This window comes from Hippoglossus hippoglossus, chromosome 13 (genome assembly GCF_009819705.1).
Source record: "Hippoglossus hippoglossus isolate fHipHip1 chromosome 13, fHipHip1.pri, whole genome shotgun sequence".
Classification (NCBI taxonomy): domain Eukaryota; kingdom Metazoa; phylum Chordata; class Actinopteri; order Pleuronectiformes; family Pleuronectidae; genus Hippoglossus; species Hippoglossus hippoglossus.
Genome location: NC_047163.1, coordinates 28,634,296 through 28,653,572, shown reverse-complemented (window position 1 = coordinate 28,653,572; position 19,277 = coordinate 28,634,296). Strand labels below are relative to the sequence as shown.

The 19,277-nt window shown below is 41.1% G+C and overlaps 1 protein-coding gene across 1 annotated transcript in view; it reads left to right on the top strand.

The window, feature by feature from the left end:
- LOC117773159 (serine/threonine-protein kinase NLK-like) overlaps positions 1–16,810 on the top strand; it is a 95,584-nt gene extending 78,774 nt beyond the window's left edge. The window contains 2 exon segments of the mRNA XM_034604864.1: positions 15,063–15,149; positions 16,592–16,810. Of these exon segments, the coding sequence (XP_034460755.1) occupies positions 15,063–15,149; positions 16,592–16,810 (306 nt within the window).
- Positions 16,811–19,277: the final 2,467 nt, after the last annotated feature.

Genomic DNA, 19,277 nt, shown 5'->3' with positions numbered 1-19,277 from the left:
GACTCTGGGGAAGAAGTCAAGTCAGTAACATGTATTGATAAGATATTCATTTCTTTGATGTGATAAGGATGGAGAAGAGGAAGGAGAAGCTGGGAAGAGAAGCTCCATGTGCCATGTGTCCCCCAATATTCTAGACCTATAGCAGCATAACTAAGAGCAGGTCTAAGACAAGCCTGGGCCGGCTCTAACTATAAGCTTTATCGTAAAGGAAGGTTTTAAGCCTACTCTTAAACGTACAGATGGTGTCTGCCTCCCGAACTGAAAGTGGGAGATGATTCCACAGGAGAGGAACCTGATAGCTGAAAGCTCTGGCTCCTACTCTACTTTTAGAGACTTTAGGGACGACAAGTAAGCCTGAATTCTGGGGGCGCAGTGCTCTAGTGGGTTGATATGGTACTATCAGCTCTTTGAGGTATAATGGTGCCATATTATTGAGGGCCTTGAAGGTGAGGAGGAGAATTTTAAATTCTATTCTAGATTTAACCAGAAGCCAGTGTAGTGAAGCTAATACTGGAGAAATGTGGTGTCTTTTCTTTGTTCTTGTCAGGACACGTGCTGCAGCATTTTGGACAAGCTGGAGAGTCTTTAACGACTTACTGCTGGAGCCTGATAATAAGGAACTACAATAATCAAGTCTGGATGTAACAAAGGCGTGGAGTAGTTTTCCTGCATCTTTTTGAGAAAGGACATGTCTGATTTTTGAGATGTTACGCAAGTGGAAGAAGGCACTCCTAGAAATTAGTTTTAAGTGAGAATTAAAGGACAAATCAGGATCGAAGATCACTCCCAAGTTCCTGACTGTTTCATTGGAAGCAAGGGCAATGTCGTCTAGCGCAGCTATATCATTAGATAATGTATCTCTAAGGTGTTTAGGGCCAAGTATTAGAACCTCTGTTTTATCTGAGTTTAATAAGAGAAAATTGCGGGTCATCCAGGTTTTTATGTCCTTGAGACATGCTTGGAGTTTAGTTAATTGATTACACGGTTTTATTGACAAGTATAACTGAGTCATCTGCATAGCAATGGAAATTTACAGAGTGTGTAATATAATATTCTCTATAATGAGAATAAAATTTGGCTGCGCACAGAGCCCTGTGGAACACCGTGGTCAACTTTGGTGCGCACAGAAGACTCATCATTAATTTGCACAAATTGGAATCGATTTGAAAAATAGGATTTAAACCAGTTTAGGGCGGTTCCTTTAATGCTAATAAACTGTTCTAGTCTCTGTAATAGAATTTGATGGTCAATAGTGTCGAATGCTGCACTAAGATCTAACAGAACGAGGACAGACACAAACCCCTGATCTGAAGCTATTAGAAGGTCATTAGTGACTTTTGCCAAGGCTGTCTCTGTGCTGTGATTGGCTCTAAACCCTGACTGAAAGTCTTCATATATATTACTTTCCTGGAGAAACTCACACAGCTGATTGGCTACAACTTTTTCTAGGATTTTAGACTGGAAGGGGAGGTTGGATATTGGTCTGTAATTGGCTAAAACCTCCGGGTCTAGGGTGGATTTTTTGAGAAGGGGTTTGATTACAGCTAGTTTAAAGGACTGTGGTACATATCCTGATGATAATGACAGATTGATTGTGTTCAGTAACGTACTATCAATTAGGGGCAGAATTTCTTTAAGTAATTTTGTGGGAATGGGATCTAAGATACAAGTTGTTGGTTTAGAAGATGAGATTATTTTTGGTCAGCTGATCAAGGGTGATCAGAGAGAAGCTGTCTAAATAATTGGTAAGATTCTCAGCTGTTTCTGAGATTTCTATTCTTGATCCAACTAAGGGCAGGAGATGGTTGATTTTATTTCTAATAGTTAGAATTTTATCAATAAAGAAGTTCATAAAGAAATTGCTATTCAGGGATGGAGGAATACTGGGTTCGGTGGAGGTGTGACTCTGTCAGCCTGGCTACAGTGCTGAAGAGAAACCTGGGGTTGTTTTTATTCTCTTCTATTAATTTGGAGTAGTAGGCAGCTCTTGCTTTGTGGAGGGCCTTCTTATATGCTTTAACATTATTTTTCCAGGCTAGGAGATTTTCAACACGGTTGCTGGAGCGCCACTTCCTTTCTAGTTTTCTTGACGCTTGTTTTAATTCATGTGTCTTGGAATTATACCACGGAGCTAATTTACTATGTTTTACATGTTTCTTTTTTAGAGGCGCTATTGAGTCTAATGTTAATCGTAATGACTTTACAGAGCTATCGACGGTAAGATGGTCAATCTCAGTGGAGCTAGGGTTTTTAAAGGATTCGTTGGTTATATCGACGGATAATATGGGTTTAAATGTAATTGGAATTATTTCCTTAAATTTAGCGACAGCACTATCAGGTAGACATCTAGAAAGGGAGTTTTTTATAATAGGCATGTATTCTGATAATGAGAAATCGAAGGTTATTAAATTATGGTCTGATAGGATTGGATTCTGTGGAAGTACTATTAGATGTTCAATTTTGACACCGTATGATAGTACAAGGTCAAGTGTGTGGTTACAACAATGAGTAGGTTGGTGTACACACTGACTGAAACCAATTGAGTCTAGTACCGAAAATAAATGCTACGCTAAGGCTATCATTATTATTGTCAACATGAATATTAAAGTCACCGACAATAACAACTTTATCTGTTTTTAGGACTAGGTTTGATAAAAACTCAGGGAATTCCATTAAAAATTCAGGAGCACGGTAAACTACAGCAAATATGATTGGCTGTTGGTATTTATTGGATGGGTGTGGAAGACTAAGAACAATTGATGATAGTGATCTTATGTTTAAAAGTCCACATATAAAAGTCTTTATGATGTAATAAATGATGCATTATTATTTCAGATTGTTCATGTCTTGAAATCTTTGTGTCATGTGCTGCACAATGCTATCCAGTAGTTGAGAGGTGTCGCCATTGTGGTGGCAATTTCTGTTTAATCATACACAATTATACATTGTCTCTCGGTAAGTTCAATTCTAACACCTGCAGGTGGACCCACCCCCTCACACTACCTAGCGTAACGTGCAGGAATGGGCACAGAGCATAGGAGAATTACTTCAGTTATACAATCAGAAGTCCCTCCCTGAGAGGAAGGAGAAGTTCCTCATCTTCTTCACTGTCTGTTTAGGGTGGGTAGACATCCTGTCTCCATCTCTGTCCCAGCCCCCTGGTGTGACTTCTGGTGTGAGACAATCTGTCTCCGAGATCCCTTATCTTCGTTCACAAGACAAAAGACCCCAGTCCTGTATACAATACAGAGATCCCCTCACCCATCTATTCAGACACACTGAGTGACCCCTGCCGTGACCATTTGCCCAGTGGGGGAAGCCATAAACATTTATAGTCCCCTGAGCAACAGTCGTAAAGTTTAAGTTAACTCATGAGAACCACATCTGTTCATACTTCTTCAAAATACATATCTGTTCTTCTATTAAACATTACACAAATGCAAAATCTGCCAATACACCATCAATACTGACTCCAAGCTAAAAATTCTCCCAGACCTGATGGCTACGTTTGCATCGCTGGTTTGGTATCTCAACAGTCTGCGATATATTCTCGTATAGTGTCGTGTTCTTTTATCCTTAGGTAGAGAGAGTAGAGTTGGTCTTGGTTCAAAAAAGTATTTATTTAGAAGCAATGAAAAGCTACTACATAGCTATGGGCACTCAACGTACAGCCCCAAGCCGCCTAATACCGCCGGGGAAGTCAAGAGTCGCCCCGGACGGACGGCGGGTGCAATATTTATAATAGTAGGTAGAACTTCATTGGTCAATAACGAGGGGGAGTCACCGTGGCTAGTGCACAGGCTGGTCCCAGCCTCTAGGCACTGGAATCCGCCAATGATGAGGAGCCGCTCCCCGTTTCGTCCCTCCTCTGACCGTAGCTGGGAAAATCTTCACATTCTGACAGTGTTTGGTTTGGTGTTTTAAAACAAGCCTTGAATCGGCTGACAGCTTGTGAGTTTTCAGTATGGCATGCGCATTTTCTAGACAAAACAACGCCTTTCCTATCTGTCCTTCAGACCCTAGTGGCAGCTGCTTGAATTCTTTCTAAGGGTATGTCACAGTTTTTTAAGAAAACAGTGCATTCATGTATGTGTGATGTTTGAATAAAGCTAATGGAGTTTATGCTGTAATATAGTAAGTTAGGTATGAGAACAAGTTAAAGTACAGTGTATTGTATGCCACAGCTGTACAGTCTTCTCAAACAGGCATTATCAGACAGGTGCGGGACTGAACTGCGATGTGACACACACACACACACACAACAATCAACTTCAAGATTAAAACCAGCCAGCAACGTCTACTATCAGTCACTATGTGAAGGCCGCACATTTTCCCACATTTTCAGCCCAAACTGCCCCTGCCCCCACCCCTGTCTAACCTACTGCATTTGTTTAGAGTTTAGTTTCATTGCCATCTTCACAGACACATATTCAAAGAAAAACATAGATTTTAGTCTTAAAGGGGACATTGTATGCCCATTTTACCACAAGTTGATATGGTTCCTTGGGGTCTTAATGAAATGTCTGGAACATACTTTGGTCAAAATACCACAAGGATCATTTAAAACAGCACCTTTTTTACCCTGTATAAAACAGCCCTCCACAGAGTGACCTGTTTTGAGTGCCTGTTCCTTTAAATGCTAATGAGCCAGCTCCCCCTCCCCCCCCATGATTTTAAACGATATAAATTATCAAATATGCATCCCATACTTTGTATTCCCCTTCTGTTGTCCTGGAGTTTTAATTTTCCCAATCACATAATTAAATGTCCCCCTCTGCCCATCCACTACAAGCACACAAGCAGACAGACAGAGAGAGAAAGAGAGGTGGGGGGGGGGCTATGAAGACCATCATTTACCCCCGAACCCCGACATTCAATGGGTACAACAACAAGCGGAGAAAGCAGAATCGCGGGCTGACCTTATATATACAGTCTATGGGGCTGACCAGCGGGGCGAAATGCACATCCCGTGTGAACAGCCAGGCGGCTGCGCGCTTGAGAACGGCGCTGCGCTGCCTCGCTGCGGCGCTTCCGCGTCCGGTGTACCCCGGCGTAACGAGTGGGGGGGCTCGGTGTGTTTGGCCGGTGTTACAGTAGTGCTGAACACTGCGGAAGTCTTCCACACTGCTGGCTGTGTGGCGCTGACACAAATTCCAGCTCACGCACGGGAGAGCGAGCGGTCGCGCCCGAGCAACGGCTGCAGCCTCCCAGTCCCAACGATCCAGACAAATGCCACATGTGAGTGAATCGCGGGCTGACCAGCGGAGAAATGCTCGTCCCGTGTGAACAGCCAGGCGGCTGCGCGCTTGGGAACGGCGCTGCGCTGCCTCGCAGCCTCGCTGCCTCCGGTGTAAACCCGGCGTGACGGGGGGCGATGGGGGGATGAGGTGGGGGGTGGGCCAAGACCATGTAGGGAGACTTCCAGTGCCTTGTTACGACACAAAACCCAGGAAGCTCAATCGAGTCGCTCAAGCATGACGTTTCTGACTTAGAGGAACCATAACAAAACGCGCAAGTGTTTTTTCCCAGAGTTTTTGGGTTGGTAGACATGCCAGATACCCACATTAACCTGTAGAAGCACTAACAAAGTGGAATTTGCATGCTATGTCCCCTTTAACAATAGCCTGTTGAATGTTTCTGTACTACGGGTAGCTCTCAAAGCATTCAAACTGCTGTTGACTCTTTCATTCCATTTTCTAATGTCCAAGAATTTTTTTATAACTCGCTCGTTTAGATGACATAGAGGTTTGACATGATGCATAATTATCACTTGATGGACAGGTGACGTCACCGTTAGCTCGTCACTCCAGTTTCTAGCCTTTGGTCTGCTCGGGTTCACCTGAGCTAACAGGCTATTCCCTGTCACTGAACACGACCCGAGTCTGTGTAGAACTTTTCAGTCACATATCGGATGAATAATATGGTTTGTTGTTCAGCTGGTTGTCCTGACGGAGAAGTAGAAGACGTCTGTGGTCAAGTATCTGTGGTAAGTATAATGCAGTACTTGATTTATGTGTTAGTAGTGATGAGCAGGTGTGTCTGTACCTGGCTTGTTAGCTTAGCTCCGCTAGCCTCAGGCAAGATACCAGCAGTAATGGCGATGCTAACGGGGAGGACAGGAGTTATTAAACCGACCCAACACCGACATGAACCAGTTCACACGGCAGAGAGAAGCGTCAGAGTTTATGCTGATAAATCTTTTTAACCAAAGGCGACTGTGTGTGTTTGGAGAATAAGCTCCACCACGTAAGTTATCTAATGTGATGTAAAGTTGTTTTGCTTGCCAACCTATTTGCCTTGACTTCGTTAATGTGAGTAACTTCAGTACGAATGTTGTATTAGATTATTGTTCCAGAAATAACGTTAGTGCAGCTGTTGCAGTGAGAAACTCGTTGAGCTGGAATTTGGTGTGGAGCAGGGGTGATGGGTTCGGAGGCTGGACTGGTACCGGCTGGGTGGGGCTGAGAGAAGAGTGTGATTTTCAAGATGACATCATACGGAGAGGAATGTACGAAACGCGACATTTCAATAACATATTTCTTAGAATGGACTGAGTGAAAAAGCCCTTGGAGTGACTGTTTTCATACTTTGAGGGTTCCTACTGACCCCCTTCAAGTAATTACGGATAGTAAAAGCCCAGAAAATTTATTTTACACAATATGGGCCCTTTAACGTCACATCTGCATTTTAAGAGCAGCTGTTTAAAGTAGCATTACCTCTCCTAAAGTATTGGTGTTAATATGTTGTAACGTGTTACAGTGAAAACTAAACTTGTCTGCTACATTCAGTTTTTACATCGTTAATCTTTAGCAGACTTTACTGACATTTGTGTGTTAAATAAGTGGACATGCAGAATAATGTATTTGTTTGTCACATGGACGAGCCTGAAGGACACAGCTGTGCTGACCGTGTTTTCTCTCTTACGGCAAAGAAGAAAAATAAAAAAACTGTGTTTTTATCTAAAGTGTATCTTTTCAGAAAGTTAAAGATTAACATTGGTTTGATAACAGTGTTACTTTTTTTAACCAACCATTTTGAAAATAAAATTGACTCAATATTATCCATGACACTTAGCAATGACTGCCAACTGTAAGCAGTTGCAGGCCATCTTTAGTTGAGGGAGGTAAACATGAAGTGTTGTGCAGATGAAGCTGGTGCAGGTCATCCTCATGTTGACCAGCCTGAAGCTGCCGATCTCCACCATGTTGCTGCTGCCACAGTGGATGCTGAGGACATCAGGTGCTGCAGTGCTTCATGTAATACAAAGAAAAAAGTCACTATAAAGAATGTTTTATGCTGAAATCACTAAGTCACATCGGTAGGATAACATAGAACAAAGGAGCAACACCTCAAATTAAAGACAGTCTGTAAATACTTTTTACAATACAATTAATAATAATTACAATACTTTTGACACATGTAATATCAGCTGTGTTAAGCAGTCTAGACTGGTACTTAGAGTTTATTCTGTGTTCAGCAGGTGGAAGCACCACAGATTTCAGCCAGAACTGATTTAGTGAAAGAAATAAACATTGCACAAATAGATAAAATGTCTTTCTACCTCATCTGTAATATTCAAGGTGACAATCTCCCACAGAGCTGTTGATAACAGTCCACATCAAGTCCCTCCATTTCTCTCAGTGTCAAAACATAAATATAAAATAAATATGAGAACTGTTTACAACAGTGGTGTGTGGAGATTATATCACATCTAAACGATCATATAATCACACATCTGCACTGAGTCTAATTCACTGTAAATTCCATAACAGGTTAAAAAAAGACAAGGTGGTAATAGTAATGGTGGTTATACAACTATTTTTTACTTTTTACGTGTTGTCTTTGAGACTGGTTTTGGTCAACTGTGTGCCACTAGGGATGCACAACTGTTAAGGCTGGTTATATCCCTTTAAAACAACATTAGGAGATCCTTTTAGCCATGGCTCCATTGTTTTCAGCTGTTAGCACTGTGCAACACGAGGATAACCCCCAAGGAAAGACCAGAGATCCCAGTGGAGATAAGAAGAAGGAGAAGGGGATGCAGAGCTGGAACTAAGTGCCGGGAGAAGAGTGTATTCCTTCTGTGATTATGGGAAACGTGAGATCTCTCCCCAATAAGATGGAAGAGCTAATGGCACTAACCAGGCTGCAGAGGGAGTATCGGGAGTGTAGCATCATGTGCTTTACAGAGACCTGGCTGAATGAACTCACTCGAAAGTGGCTCGTATCTCTGGATAACTGCTGAGGGCAGACAGGAGAGCACTGTAGTGTCACGGCTGCAGACATCACACCCCCAGTCCCACCTCCTCATCTCTGGAGATTTCAACCATGCTTCCCTGTCTTTCACTCTCCCCACCTTCACCCAGTATGTTGAATGCCACACCAGGGACCATAAAACACTGGACTTACAGCGGATCATCACCCAGTGTGAATGTAAGCTATTTTATTTAGTTGCCTTATTGTGAAAGGTTGGCCAGTGAATTTGTGTTTCCTGTCATCATAAGCAGTGTATCTGTATGGGACTTTTATTTTAGAAGTTTTGTCCAGAATCAGTGTAGTTAATAATTGTAAATTCAAATGTAATTACAAAATATGTTATATATGTAATGTTAAAATGGTCCGACAGAAGATGGTTTTAGGGAAATATTATTACATTTTCAATTTCTATGCCCTATGTCAGAACAAGATCTAGAGTGTGATTTAAACAGTGAGTGGGTTTATTCACATGTTGAATAAAACCAATTGAATCTATCAGTGAATTAAATAAACCACATTTTATCCTTTTATTTTTTGGTGCTGATATAGTGCTTGTATAAATGCATGGTGGGAAGCAACAAGCACAATGAGATGAAAATAAAATATCACAAGGCAGAGCAAATCGACCAAGATGTTTGACCCAACACTCGTAGTTTGTGTTATACTCACACTTCAGCGCCAAGTTATTAGCTTGCCTCGAAGGGACAGATTGAAGGAGATTGTGGTTGGATTTGAGAAGAGATGGGGGTTCCCCCTATGCAGTGGAGCAATAGATGGCTCTCATAGCCCCATCACTAACCCTCCAATAACGCAATGACTTCAATTGCAAATTAGGTCATTCCATCAACTTAAAAGCTGTTGTGGATCACTTCTCTCAGTGAGTAACATGCACATTATATACACCTGATGGTTAAAACACTGTACATCTTTTGACACACAAATGATCTAAACAGTTATGCATATCTGTCTGTCTGTGATAATGGGGGAATCAAAGTAGGTAATTAAAAATAGTATATTTCCTTTTTCTTTACTGGCAGTTTGTACTATGCAAGAGTGCTATGAAACTCCATACTATTTGACCTAGCTGAAAGTGTCAACCTTTTCCCACCGGTGAGGCATAATCTTACAATCTACAGATGGTCTGCTCATTTTTTAGTTTGTACTATGCATGAATTTTTATTTTTTATTTTTTATTTTTTTCCAGTCAGGATACACAAGAAATAGGAGGTTTACATATGTCCATCATGCTCTTGGGAGACCCTGCATACCCTTAAGCTCTCTAATGAAGCGATACCCTGACAATGGACATCTTGGAATGGAATGAAGGAGAGGCATTTCATTTACAGACTGAATGTAAGCATCTCAAGGGTCCCCACCATTGTTAGTAGTAGCTGTTTCCGGCACAACTTGTGCCCCCTGAGCAAACAGCAGAGCCACAGAATGTTAAATATGGTTACATTTTGCAATGTGTGTGAAAATGATGGCACTGTAAATTGTGTGTGGAACAAATTGTGTGTGGACATTTTCTTTCATCATTAAATACCTTCATTAATTATACATCTTGTGTATGCTTTTTAGTGATATAACAGTAAGGATGCAGTGTGACAAAATCAGATCTCAGACAAAACATTTGAACCAATGCACGGAGTCAATCAATCAATTTCATCCATTTAACCCATTAAACATTCAAACCATTCCAAAGGAAGATAGATAGATAGATAGATAGATAGATAGATAGATAGATAGATAGATAGATAGATAGATATCTGATCATATTGACCCATAAAGGGAAATTTGCAGTGTTGCAGCAGCAATTTGTGGAAATCATAAAACACACCTATTTTCAGACAAGGAGTTGTCTGAATGTAACCGAGAGTTTAAGTCACCTATACTGAGAGACCAGGAACAGCATCAGGTTTCAACTCTGACTAGTTGTTAAAATGGATGTAAAGATGTTAATAATAATAGCAGCAACAATTCATATAATAATAATTCCCCCAGCAGTCTAGACCTATAGCAGTATAACTAAAGGATGGTTTAGGACTCAGCAATGACAAATGAATTAAGGAGTTATTGACAGTAATGGTAATATGTGAGTAGGCATATTGTATATCAAGCAGTCTTGTTGTAATCATAGTCCATGATCAGCTGCCAACACAATCATGATCCATGATCTGACATAACGATCTCTGGTTTGTGATCATGATCTATGGTCCATGATCACAAACTTTGATCCAACATCATGATCCACAATGTTGCTGCAACAGTGATCCTGGATGTGTACTGATAAGCACAAGGACTCAAGTCAGTAACATGTATTGATGAGACATTAATGTGATAAAGAGGGAAAAGAGGAAAGAGAAGCTCCATGTTGTCATGTGTCCCCCGACATTCAATAACTTAGAGCTGGGTGATATCTTGATGATAATGATAAATTACTATTTATTAGGGGCAGAATTTCTTTAAGTAACTTTGTAGGAATGGGATCAAAGATACCAGTTTGTGGGTCTAGACGATGAGATACTTGAAGTCAGCTGATCAAGGGTGATCTGAGAGAAGCTGTCTAAATAATTGATAGGTCTCTCTGCTGTTTCTGAGATTGATGTGCTTAATTATGTACTAACATCAATTTAGGGCAGGCGATGGTGGATTTTATTTCGAATAGTTAGAATGTTATCGTTAAAGAAGTAAATAAAGACACAGCTATTCAGGGATCAATGGAGCTGTGACTCTGTCAGCATGGCTAGAGTGCTGAAGAGGGTTGTTTTTATTTTTCTTCTATTAATGTGGAGTTATAGGCAGACTAAGACTTTTAAATGAGTTATAGTTAAGTTTAGGTTTAAGGTTGATTGATAAACTGGAGTTAAAAGTAGCTGCAACTCCACCTCTTCAGACAGAGCCTTGAGGAATGTGTGTATTTATATCACTGGGAGGAGTGGATTCATTTAGGATGCAACCAGGTCTCAGTGAGAGACAGTAAATAAATATTATGAAACTCATTAATAACTAAAACAGCCTTTGATGACAGAGATCTTACGTTTAAGAGTCCACATTTAATTATCTTGCTCTGTTGTGTCGGTGCAGAGGTTGTGTTCATTTTTATTAGGTTTTTGTGTGGTAAACTGTGACACAGTCTCCATGGGGTTGGTTGAGAGAGAGACCAGGAACAGTTGTGTACTATCAGGTTTCAGCTCTGACAGACTAGTTGCTATAATGAAAACAAGAAGAGTGATAATTATGGATATAAATGTTATTAATGATAGCAGTGACAATAATAAGTAGTTGTTGTCTGAATCCTGCAGGTGCCTGCAGAGAGAGAAAGAGACAGACAGAGAGAGAAAGCGAAAGAGAGAGACAAAGAGATGGAGAGAGAAGGAGACGATGGGATGGGGAAAAAATGACATGTAGAAAAATACTTATAAGTATTATAATTATAATAATAATTGTTGGTGTCATCTGGATCCTGCAGCTCTGGAGTCACAGATACCTGCAGAATATTGGAGAGAGGTAGAGGGAGGGAAGGGAGAGAGAGAGAGAGAGACGATCACATTAATGTCTCATCAATACATGTTACTGATGTGACTTCTTCCCAGGAGTCGTTGTGCTTTATCGTAGATTGTGATCATGGGCCATAGATCATGACGGTGGATGGTAAATCAGAGATCGTGATAGTGGATCCTGATCATGGATAGTGGTGATGGATCATGATCATGGTGGTGGAACGTGATAGTTGATTGTCGATTGTGATGGTGGAACATATTCGTGGTGGCAGCTGATTATGGACTATGATTACAACAAGACTGCTTGATATACAATATGCCTAGTCACATATTCTACCATTACTGGCAATAACTCCTCAATTTCAATTGTTATTGCTGCTAGCGTTCTTGTCTGTCAGACAATTTCTTATGTATAAATACTTTAAACATTGCCACACCTTTCAATTATGCTAATAACTGTTTCTTCTAACCAATGTTGTAATTAGGGATGTCGGGATTAACCGGTTTTACGATAACCACCATTTCATTACGTCACAGTTTCATAACTGTAAGAACACTTAGGGAGAGATGAGCTACTAGTTCCTCTGGCAGTCACCATATCCATTTCGTGATGTAGAGGACACTAGATAGATACAAATAGACAATTCCTGGCATTTTTTGTCATTCCACCTAATTTCACATGTTTGATAAGAGTCAAACCTTAGCATATACTGGCCAATTTTACCACCTACTGGTAAATCTTACAGTTGTCACTTGTACTAATTTATTAGATTTCATTGGTCAAAGGTCATTGTGACCTCATCAAACTGGTTGGCAGAGGCATACAACTGTAGGGTGGTACTTGTAGATTAATCAATGCAAAGCCTGCGAGTCTTCTCTGCAATTTAGCCATTGTGCATCCATGAACAACCGGATTCACTTTTTTTGTCCAACTATCATCTATCCATCCATCGTCTTCTGCTTATTTGGGTCACAGAGGTTGCTGCAAATCATTATCCCAGCTGTCTGTCTCCCTAGCCGTGGGGATGGGATATGCAATCCCTCCAATGAGTTCTTGGTCACCTTTGGGTAAACTTACATTGGATGGTGCCCAGGGGGCATCCTGCCTAGATGCCTGAACCAACTCAACTTTCCCTATTCAGGGGAAATGGCAACTGTTCTACTCCAAACTCTCTCCAGATGCCTGAATTCCTCGCCTTATCTCTAAGGCTGAGCCCTGCCACCCGACTAAGAGAACTAATTTGAATGATTTTATCCGCGATACCGTTCTTTTGGTTTCTACTGAGAGTTTAGCTGAGGGTTGGAGCATAGATTGAGTGGGAAATTTAAATATTTGTTTTATTATTATTATACAATGGTCCAGTACAACACCCACATTATTGCAGACACCACACTGATCCGCATGTCCATCTCACGCTCCATCTTCCCCTCACTCGTGAACAAGACCCCAAGATACTTAAACTCTTGGGGAAGCAACTCACGACTAAACTAGAAAGAGCAATCCATTGTTTTCAACCAGAGAACCATTGCTTCAGACTTGGAGGTGCTCATCCTGACCACTTCATACTTGGCTGAAAACCACCCCAGTATGCACTGGAGGTGCAGTCTGAAAAAGCCAGTAGAACCACATTGTCCGCAATGTAGGGATGTAGTTCTGTGGTTCCTAAGCATTCGCCTAGAAACATCATCAACCCCCCACTCGCTCAAGGTGAATCTAGTGGGGTATCCCCAGCTGTACACTCACGTTGGATTCCGCTGACATTCTGCTGACTTTATTCTAGGGGGCCAAGCGGAGAAAGTCTGCAGAAAGTCTGCAGGTTCTCACTCGGACATTGACGTTCACACATACACCTCCTCTGGAGAAAATGTGTGGATCTTCGGAGTTCAGTGCTGAAATTACCTTATGGGTGCTTTATCAAAAGCCTATTGTGTATGGACTTGCTAGAGTATCTGTGGAAGCACAGAGAGTGTAATATGTTGTTACCCCCTCAGAAACACTGTAATGGTGTGTGCATGTGTGTGAGAGAAACAGAGAGGGAGAAAGACAGGAAGCGAAGAGATGTAACAATTGCACAATGTCCACACACACAATTTATTTACTCATCCAACTCTCTGAAGTCTATATTAACAACTCCATCAATCTGATATATGTAATGTTAGGGACTTTTGGATCAAAAGTTGTATTTTTGTTTTGTTTTCGTCAGTGGATGTGGCCTTGGCATGGCAGTGAATTTCAGTGATTCACCAGAAAAAGTGAAGTATTTAAAACGTCCATGTATATTGTCCAATCTGCCTCAAACTTTATGTCCGACAACGGTCCTGCCCTGAACAGATCCATATGATAATATTTGATAATAGTCATAGCGCACCCTAGCTGTAACAGGATTTTATACTTTGACATGCTACACCTAGCTTTTTCATACGATCCACCTAAAAAATTGGTCAGAGAAGCCTTGAGACGTTGGCGATGCCATGCTTTGACACTTAAGGCTTTACGTTGAAAGGCAATGCCGTGACATTTGATGGAACGCCAACAAACAGGAAGTGGTGTTAACTTCACTGCACATGCTCTGATCTGCCTTAAACTTGACACGTACAATGAGAGTCACTAAATAAACACACCCCAAAGACAATATTTGACACCGTAGTTAAAATAGCTCAACAGCACCACCATCTGGGTTAAACGTCATTGGATTTACCTGAAAAATTTCCCAGCTGACTCCAGACCTTGTAGCTGAATCATGATAAATGATCAGCAAGCATTCTCTGGCGCCATCAAATGGATGCAGGAATAGGAATTTTTTGTCCCGAAGGGGATGTGAGGGAGTATTTTTTGAGCAGTTAAAAAAAAAAAAACATGTTCAAACGTTAAAATTCCACAAAAAAATACACAACTTTGGAAAATGTCATGCCATATGCATCAGCACAGCCAACAGTACCGCGCAATAAAAACTGAAAAGAACAAAATTGGCAAGGTGCCCTTTTAACTTGAAAATGTAATTTCATGTAATATTATTGTTATGTTTATTTAAAGGATTTACCTTTTTGATACATTTCCATATAGTTTAAAAAATACAAAAATAAGAACTGTAATAATTAGTTGTGACCCAAATGTATATTTCACACCTGTGAGTGATCATGTAGTTTTACTGCGTGAACCTGAAGAAGATACAAGTGAAAAAAGTTTTTCACTCTCAAAAGTATCTTCACTGAAGATCTTCCTGCGATCAACCAGCACCTTATCCTTAATGCTGGCTGTGCATGGGGAGCAGTCCTTCTTGATATACTGTTTGTTTTGTTCTGCAGCCATCCCTTCCTGTCCTCTACACATTGTCCAGCCATGCAACCCATGAAGCTGTCCACCTCCTCTGCAGGATGTTGGTGTTTGATCCGGTCAGTCATTCTTCTAAACATGCATGCTTTTACTATATTAAACTGGGCCACAAATGTATTTAAACCACAGACTGTCATGACAGCAGTGTTGTTGAAGAAAGCACCTAATGAAATGAAATGGACACATGGTATTCTGTACATGCTTCAAATGTGAATCAAAAGATTCACATTTGTATTTGATTTATGACCAGAATTTTTGTTTATACTGACCATGACAATACAAGGTAGAATATACTATATACAGTGGATCCGGAATGTTTTCAGACCTTTTCAAGTTTTCCACATTTTGTTATGTTTCATACTCATCTTAAGATGGATTCAATTCACTTCTTTTCCCTCATAAATCTACACATAATCCTCCACAAGGACAAAGCAAAAACAGTTTTTTGGAGTGTTTTGCAAATTTATTAAAAATAAAAGAGTGATATATCCCATTTACATAAGTATTCATACCCTTTGTTATGACACTTGCAACTGAGCTCAGGTGCATCCTGCTTCTATCAATGGTCCTTGAGATGATTCTACAGCTTGATTGAATTCATTGGACATAATTACGAAAGGCACACACCTGTCTATATAAGGTCTTACAGTCGTCGATGGTATATGTCAGAGTGAAAGCCAAGCCATGAGGGCAAGAGAATTGTCTGTAGACCTGCGAGACAGAATTGTATCAAGACAGATCAGACGACGAGCATACCGCCAATAAAACACAGGAATGGCTTCAGGAAAACTCTGTGAAAGTCCTGGAGTGGTCCAGCCAGAGTCCAGACCTGAACCCAGTAGAGCATCTCTGGAGAGACCTGAAAATGGCTGTGCACAGACGCTCCCCATCCAACGTGGTTGATCTTGAATGATTTTGCCAAGAAGAATGGGAGAAACTTCCAAAAGAAAGGTGTGCCAAGCTTGTAGGATCATTCCCAAAAAGACTTGAGGCTGTCATTGCTGCCAAAGGTGCTTTAACCAAGTACTAAGTGAAGGGTCTGAATACGTATGTAAAGGGGATATTTCACTCTTGTTTTTAATAAATTGACAAGTCACTCCAAAAACCAGTTTTTGCTTTGTCATTGTGGAGTATTGTGTGTAGATTTATGAGGAAAATAATGCATTTGTTAGACACTAACAAAGCAAAAAACTGGGCTTTTTTGCAGTGTTCCATTACATTTTAAAATGCATTTGTCAGATTTGTTTGATAAAGACAAAATAAATAGTCAGACAGAAATAATGGCTTTTGTGTAGCTCAATTTGTAAAGTTGCAGTGTGACACATCCTGTCCCTGTATCAGGTCCTCATCACACTCTACCTGTACATAATGGGACCAATATGTCCGTTTTGATACTATAGATCTATGTAGCTAATAGAGAATTAGAGATAGAATATTACATATATATGAAATATATATTGAGCACTTTATTATTACTAGTCTTTGTGTGTGTGGTCTCCAGTTAAAGAGGATTTCAGGAAAGGATGCCCTGACTCACCCTTACCTGGATGAGGGTCGACTGCGCTACCACACATGCATGTGCAAGTGCTGCTACACCACATCCTCTGGTCGTGTTTACACCAGTGACTTTGAGCCTGTCACTAATCTCAAGTTTGATGATGGTTTTGAGAAGAATCTGAGCTCTGTGAGACAGGTCCAAGGTATGTGTCACTGTTGCTGAACTTTTAGTTCTCTGATTACAAGACATTTGAACATTGACAACGGTCAATGTTGTTGACCCTTATGATTCTTACAGTCATAAAACAATCTGCCTTTAGAACACTTTACCATAAACAATAATAGTCATCATTGGTGTTCAATAAAATGAAGAGAAAACAAAGCAGAGCAACAGCACTGGTAAGTCGCAACAATTTTCTTAGGCTGTGTGGATAATGCAAATTCAGTCAAAACCATTCAGTCAAATGTGCCAGTCTGTGGCACAGCTAACTTTGAAGAGCTAAATGAAAACACTTAGGAACCGAGTCTTGGATTTGATCAACAGTACTGATTGATCCTAACTCAAGGCTTAAAGTATTCCGGCACTGTGCCGGATCTCCGCGTAAGGCTGTGAGGGGAAAAAGTACACTCAGTATTGACTTCAATACTCAATATTCAGTATACCACATCTTGGTTAAATTTCTTATTTTTATGCTATTTTTAAAACTTGGAAAAACACTCTACACTAAGTCCAATGTGTGAAAAGGTACCCACCCCAAATTTTGAATTGCTCCCCCAATCTGAGCAGTCTAGATTCAGGGACAGATTTACTGTGTTGACCTCATTCAGACCTCGTATTAACATCTGTCCTGAGTGATACAACCCACATGGACAGCACAAAGTATAATTCTGAATGCATCTAAATACATCCTCAATGCAACTTGTGATCTGGTCACTCAGAGCACATTGGAAGTGCTTTAGGATGCATGTGGCCACACTCGCTGTGTTAATGTATGCGTCCTGGGCATCATATGAAGGACTGCCTTTTCGGCTGACAGAGTCATCTGTAAACCCAGACAGGGTGGGAGGAACATAATTTGTTCTTTGTGAACAGAAATGACTTTGTGTTTATTTGCATATAGAGCGGAGAAGTGACATCACATCACAAGTGGTCAGCAGAAATGTGTTTGTGGAGGTGACTCAGTGAGCATCTCCAGGTGAACCAGGCAGAGGTGATTGGCACAGCTGAGACTAGTTGGCCAATCAACTCTCCCTGGAGTCAACAGGAGCACATTGCCATGTACAGGGAGCAGGCAGCGGAGAACAGCTGAAGGTCTCCACGCCTGGTCCTGTCTCCACACCATTTCCTGTTCTGGGTCCTTCGTCGGCGGTGGGGCCAACACCAGCAGCCCCTGTTCCTGGGTCTCTGACACCCGTGCGGTGGCGCTGAACGGCCCCTGGTTCCACGGTGCCCATGCAAAAAGGAAAGTTTTAAGTTAAACCTTAAGTGTAGAGATGGTGTCTGCCTCACAAACCCAGAGTGGGAGCTTGTTGCACAGGAGAGGAGCCTGGTAGCTGAAGGCTCTACCTCCCATTCTACTCTTAAGCCGTTTTCAGACATGACCTACAGGTTAAATCCCGAAAATTGGCTGCAGAGTTTACCCGAAGTCTGCCTTTTACACATGCACAACACAGCGGGAGGTTCTCTGCACAGATGCATTCACAACAGCAACAAATCCTCAGCATTATTCAGGCGAGAGGTTGAAAGCCGGGTGCAGCAGGCAGAGGCAGGAAGTGATGTATTAAATCTGCTGCCGAGAGCACATGATCATTATTACAGCACCCTAACACCGGTGTCGGCTCTTATCACCACAAACTTTGTTGGTGTCTTCTACGTATGTGTCACCACTTTTTCACCAAGAGATACTTGTTTTCTCTTGTCGTTTTTTTCATTGTTGGGCCTACCACATTTTAGAAGGATGAAGAATTACAGTAATGTAGTCTAGAGGTAACAATAGCATATACTAGTTTCTCTGCATCCTTATGAGACGAGATGAGTTTATAATTTTCCTTATCTTGAGCAGGTGGAAGAAAGCTGTCCTAGAGACTTGTTTTATCTGCGGGTCAAATGACATGTCCTGGTCAAACATAACTCAAAAGTTCCTCACAGTAGAGCTAGGGGCCAAACTAATACCATCCAAGGTGACTATCTGGTAAGACAGTGTTTCTTTGAGATGTTTAGGGCCAATTACAATGAACTTAGTTTTGTCTGAATTTAGAAGTAAGAAGTTCTGGGTCATCCAGGCCTAAAACATCTGGATCAAGTGTGGGCTTTTTAAGCTGAGGATTTATTACCACTACCTTAAAAGCTTGTTGTCCGTAGCAGGTTAACAAAGACATATTAACCGGATTTAATATGGAACTGTCAATTAGAGGAAAAACTTCCTTAAAAGTCTATTTGGGACAGAGTCTAATACACAAGTGGTTGGTTTAGAGGACGAAACTAGTGAAGTCAGTTTAGAAAGATCTATTAAGGGAAAGTGGTCCAAAAGTAAATCTGGTGCTACAGGTGGTTCTATGGTTTCTGCACTAGACAATGTATCTGTGCTATTCATGGAGAGGTGGTTCTGCAGACATTTAAAGACCTGAGCCTCCTAAGAAAAAAGAGTTGGCTCCAACCTTTCTTATTCACAGCATCTGTGTTTCTAGAC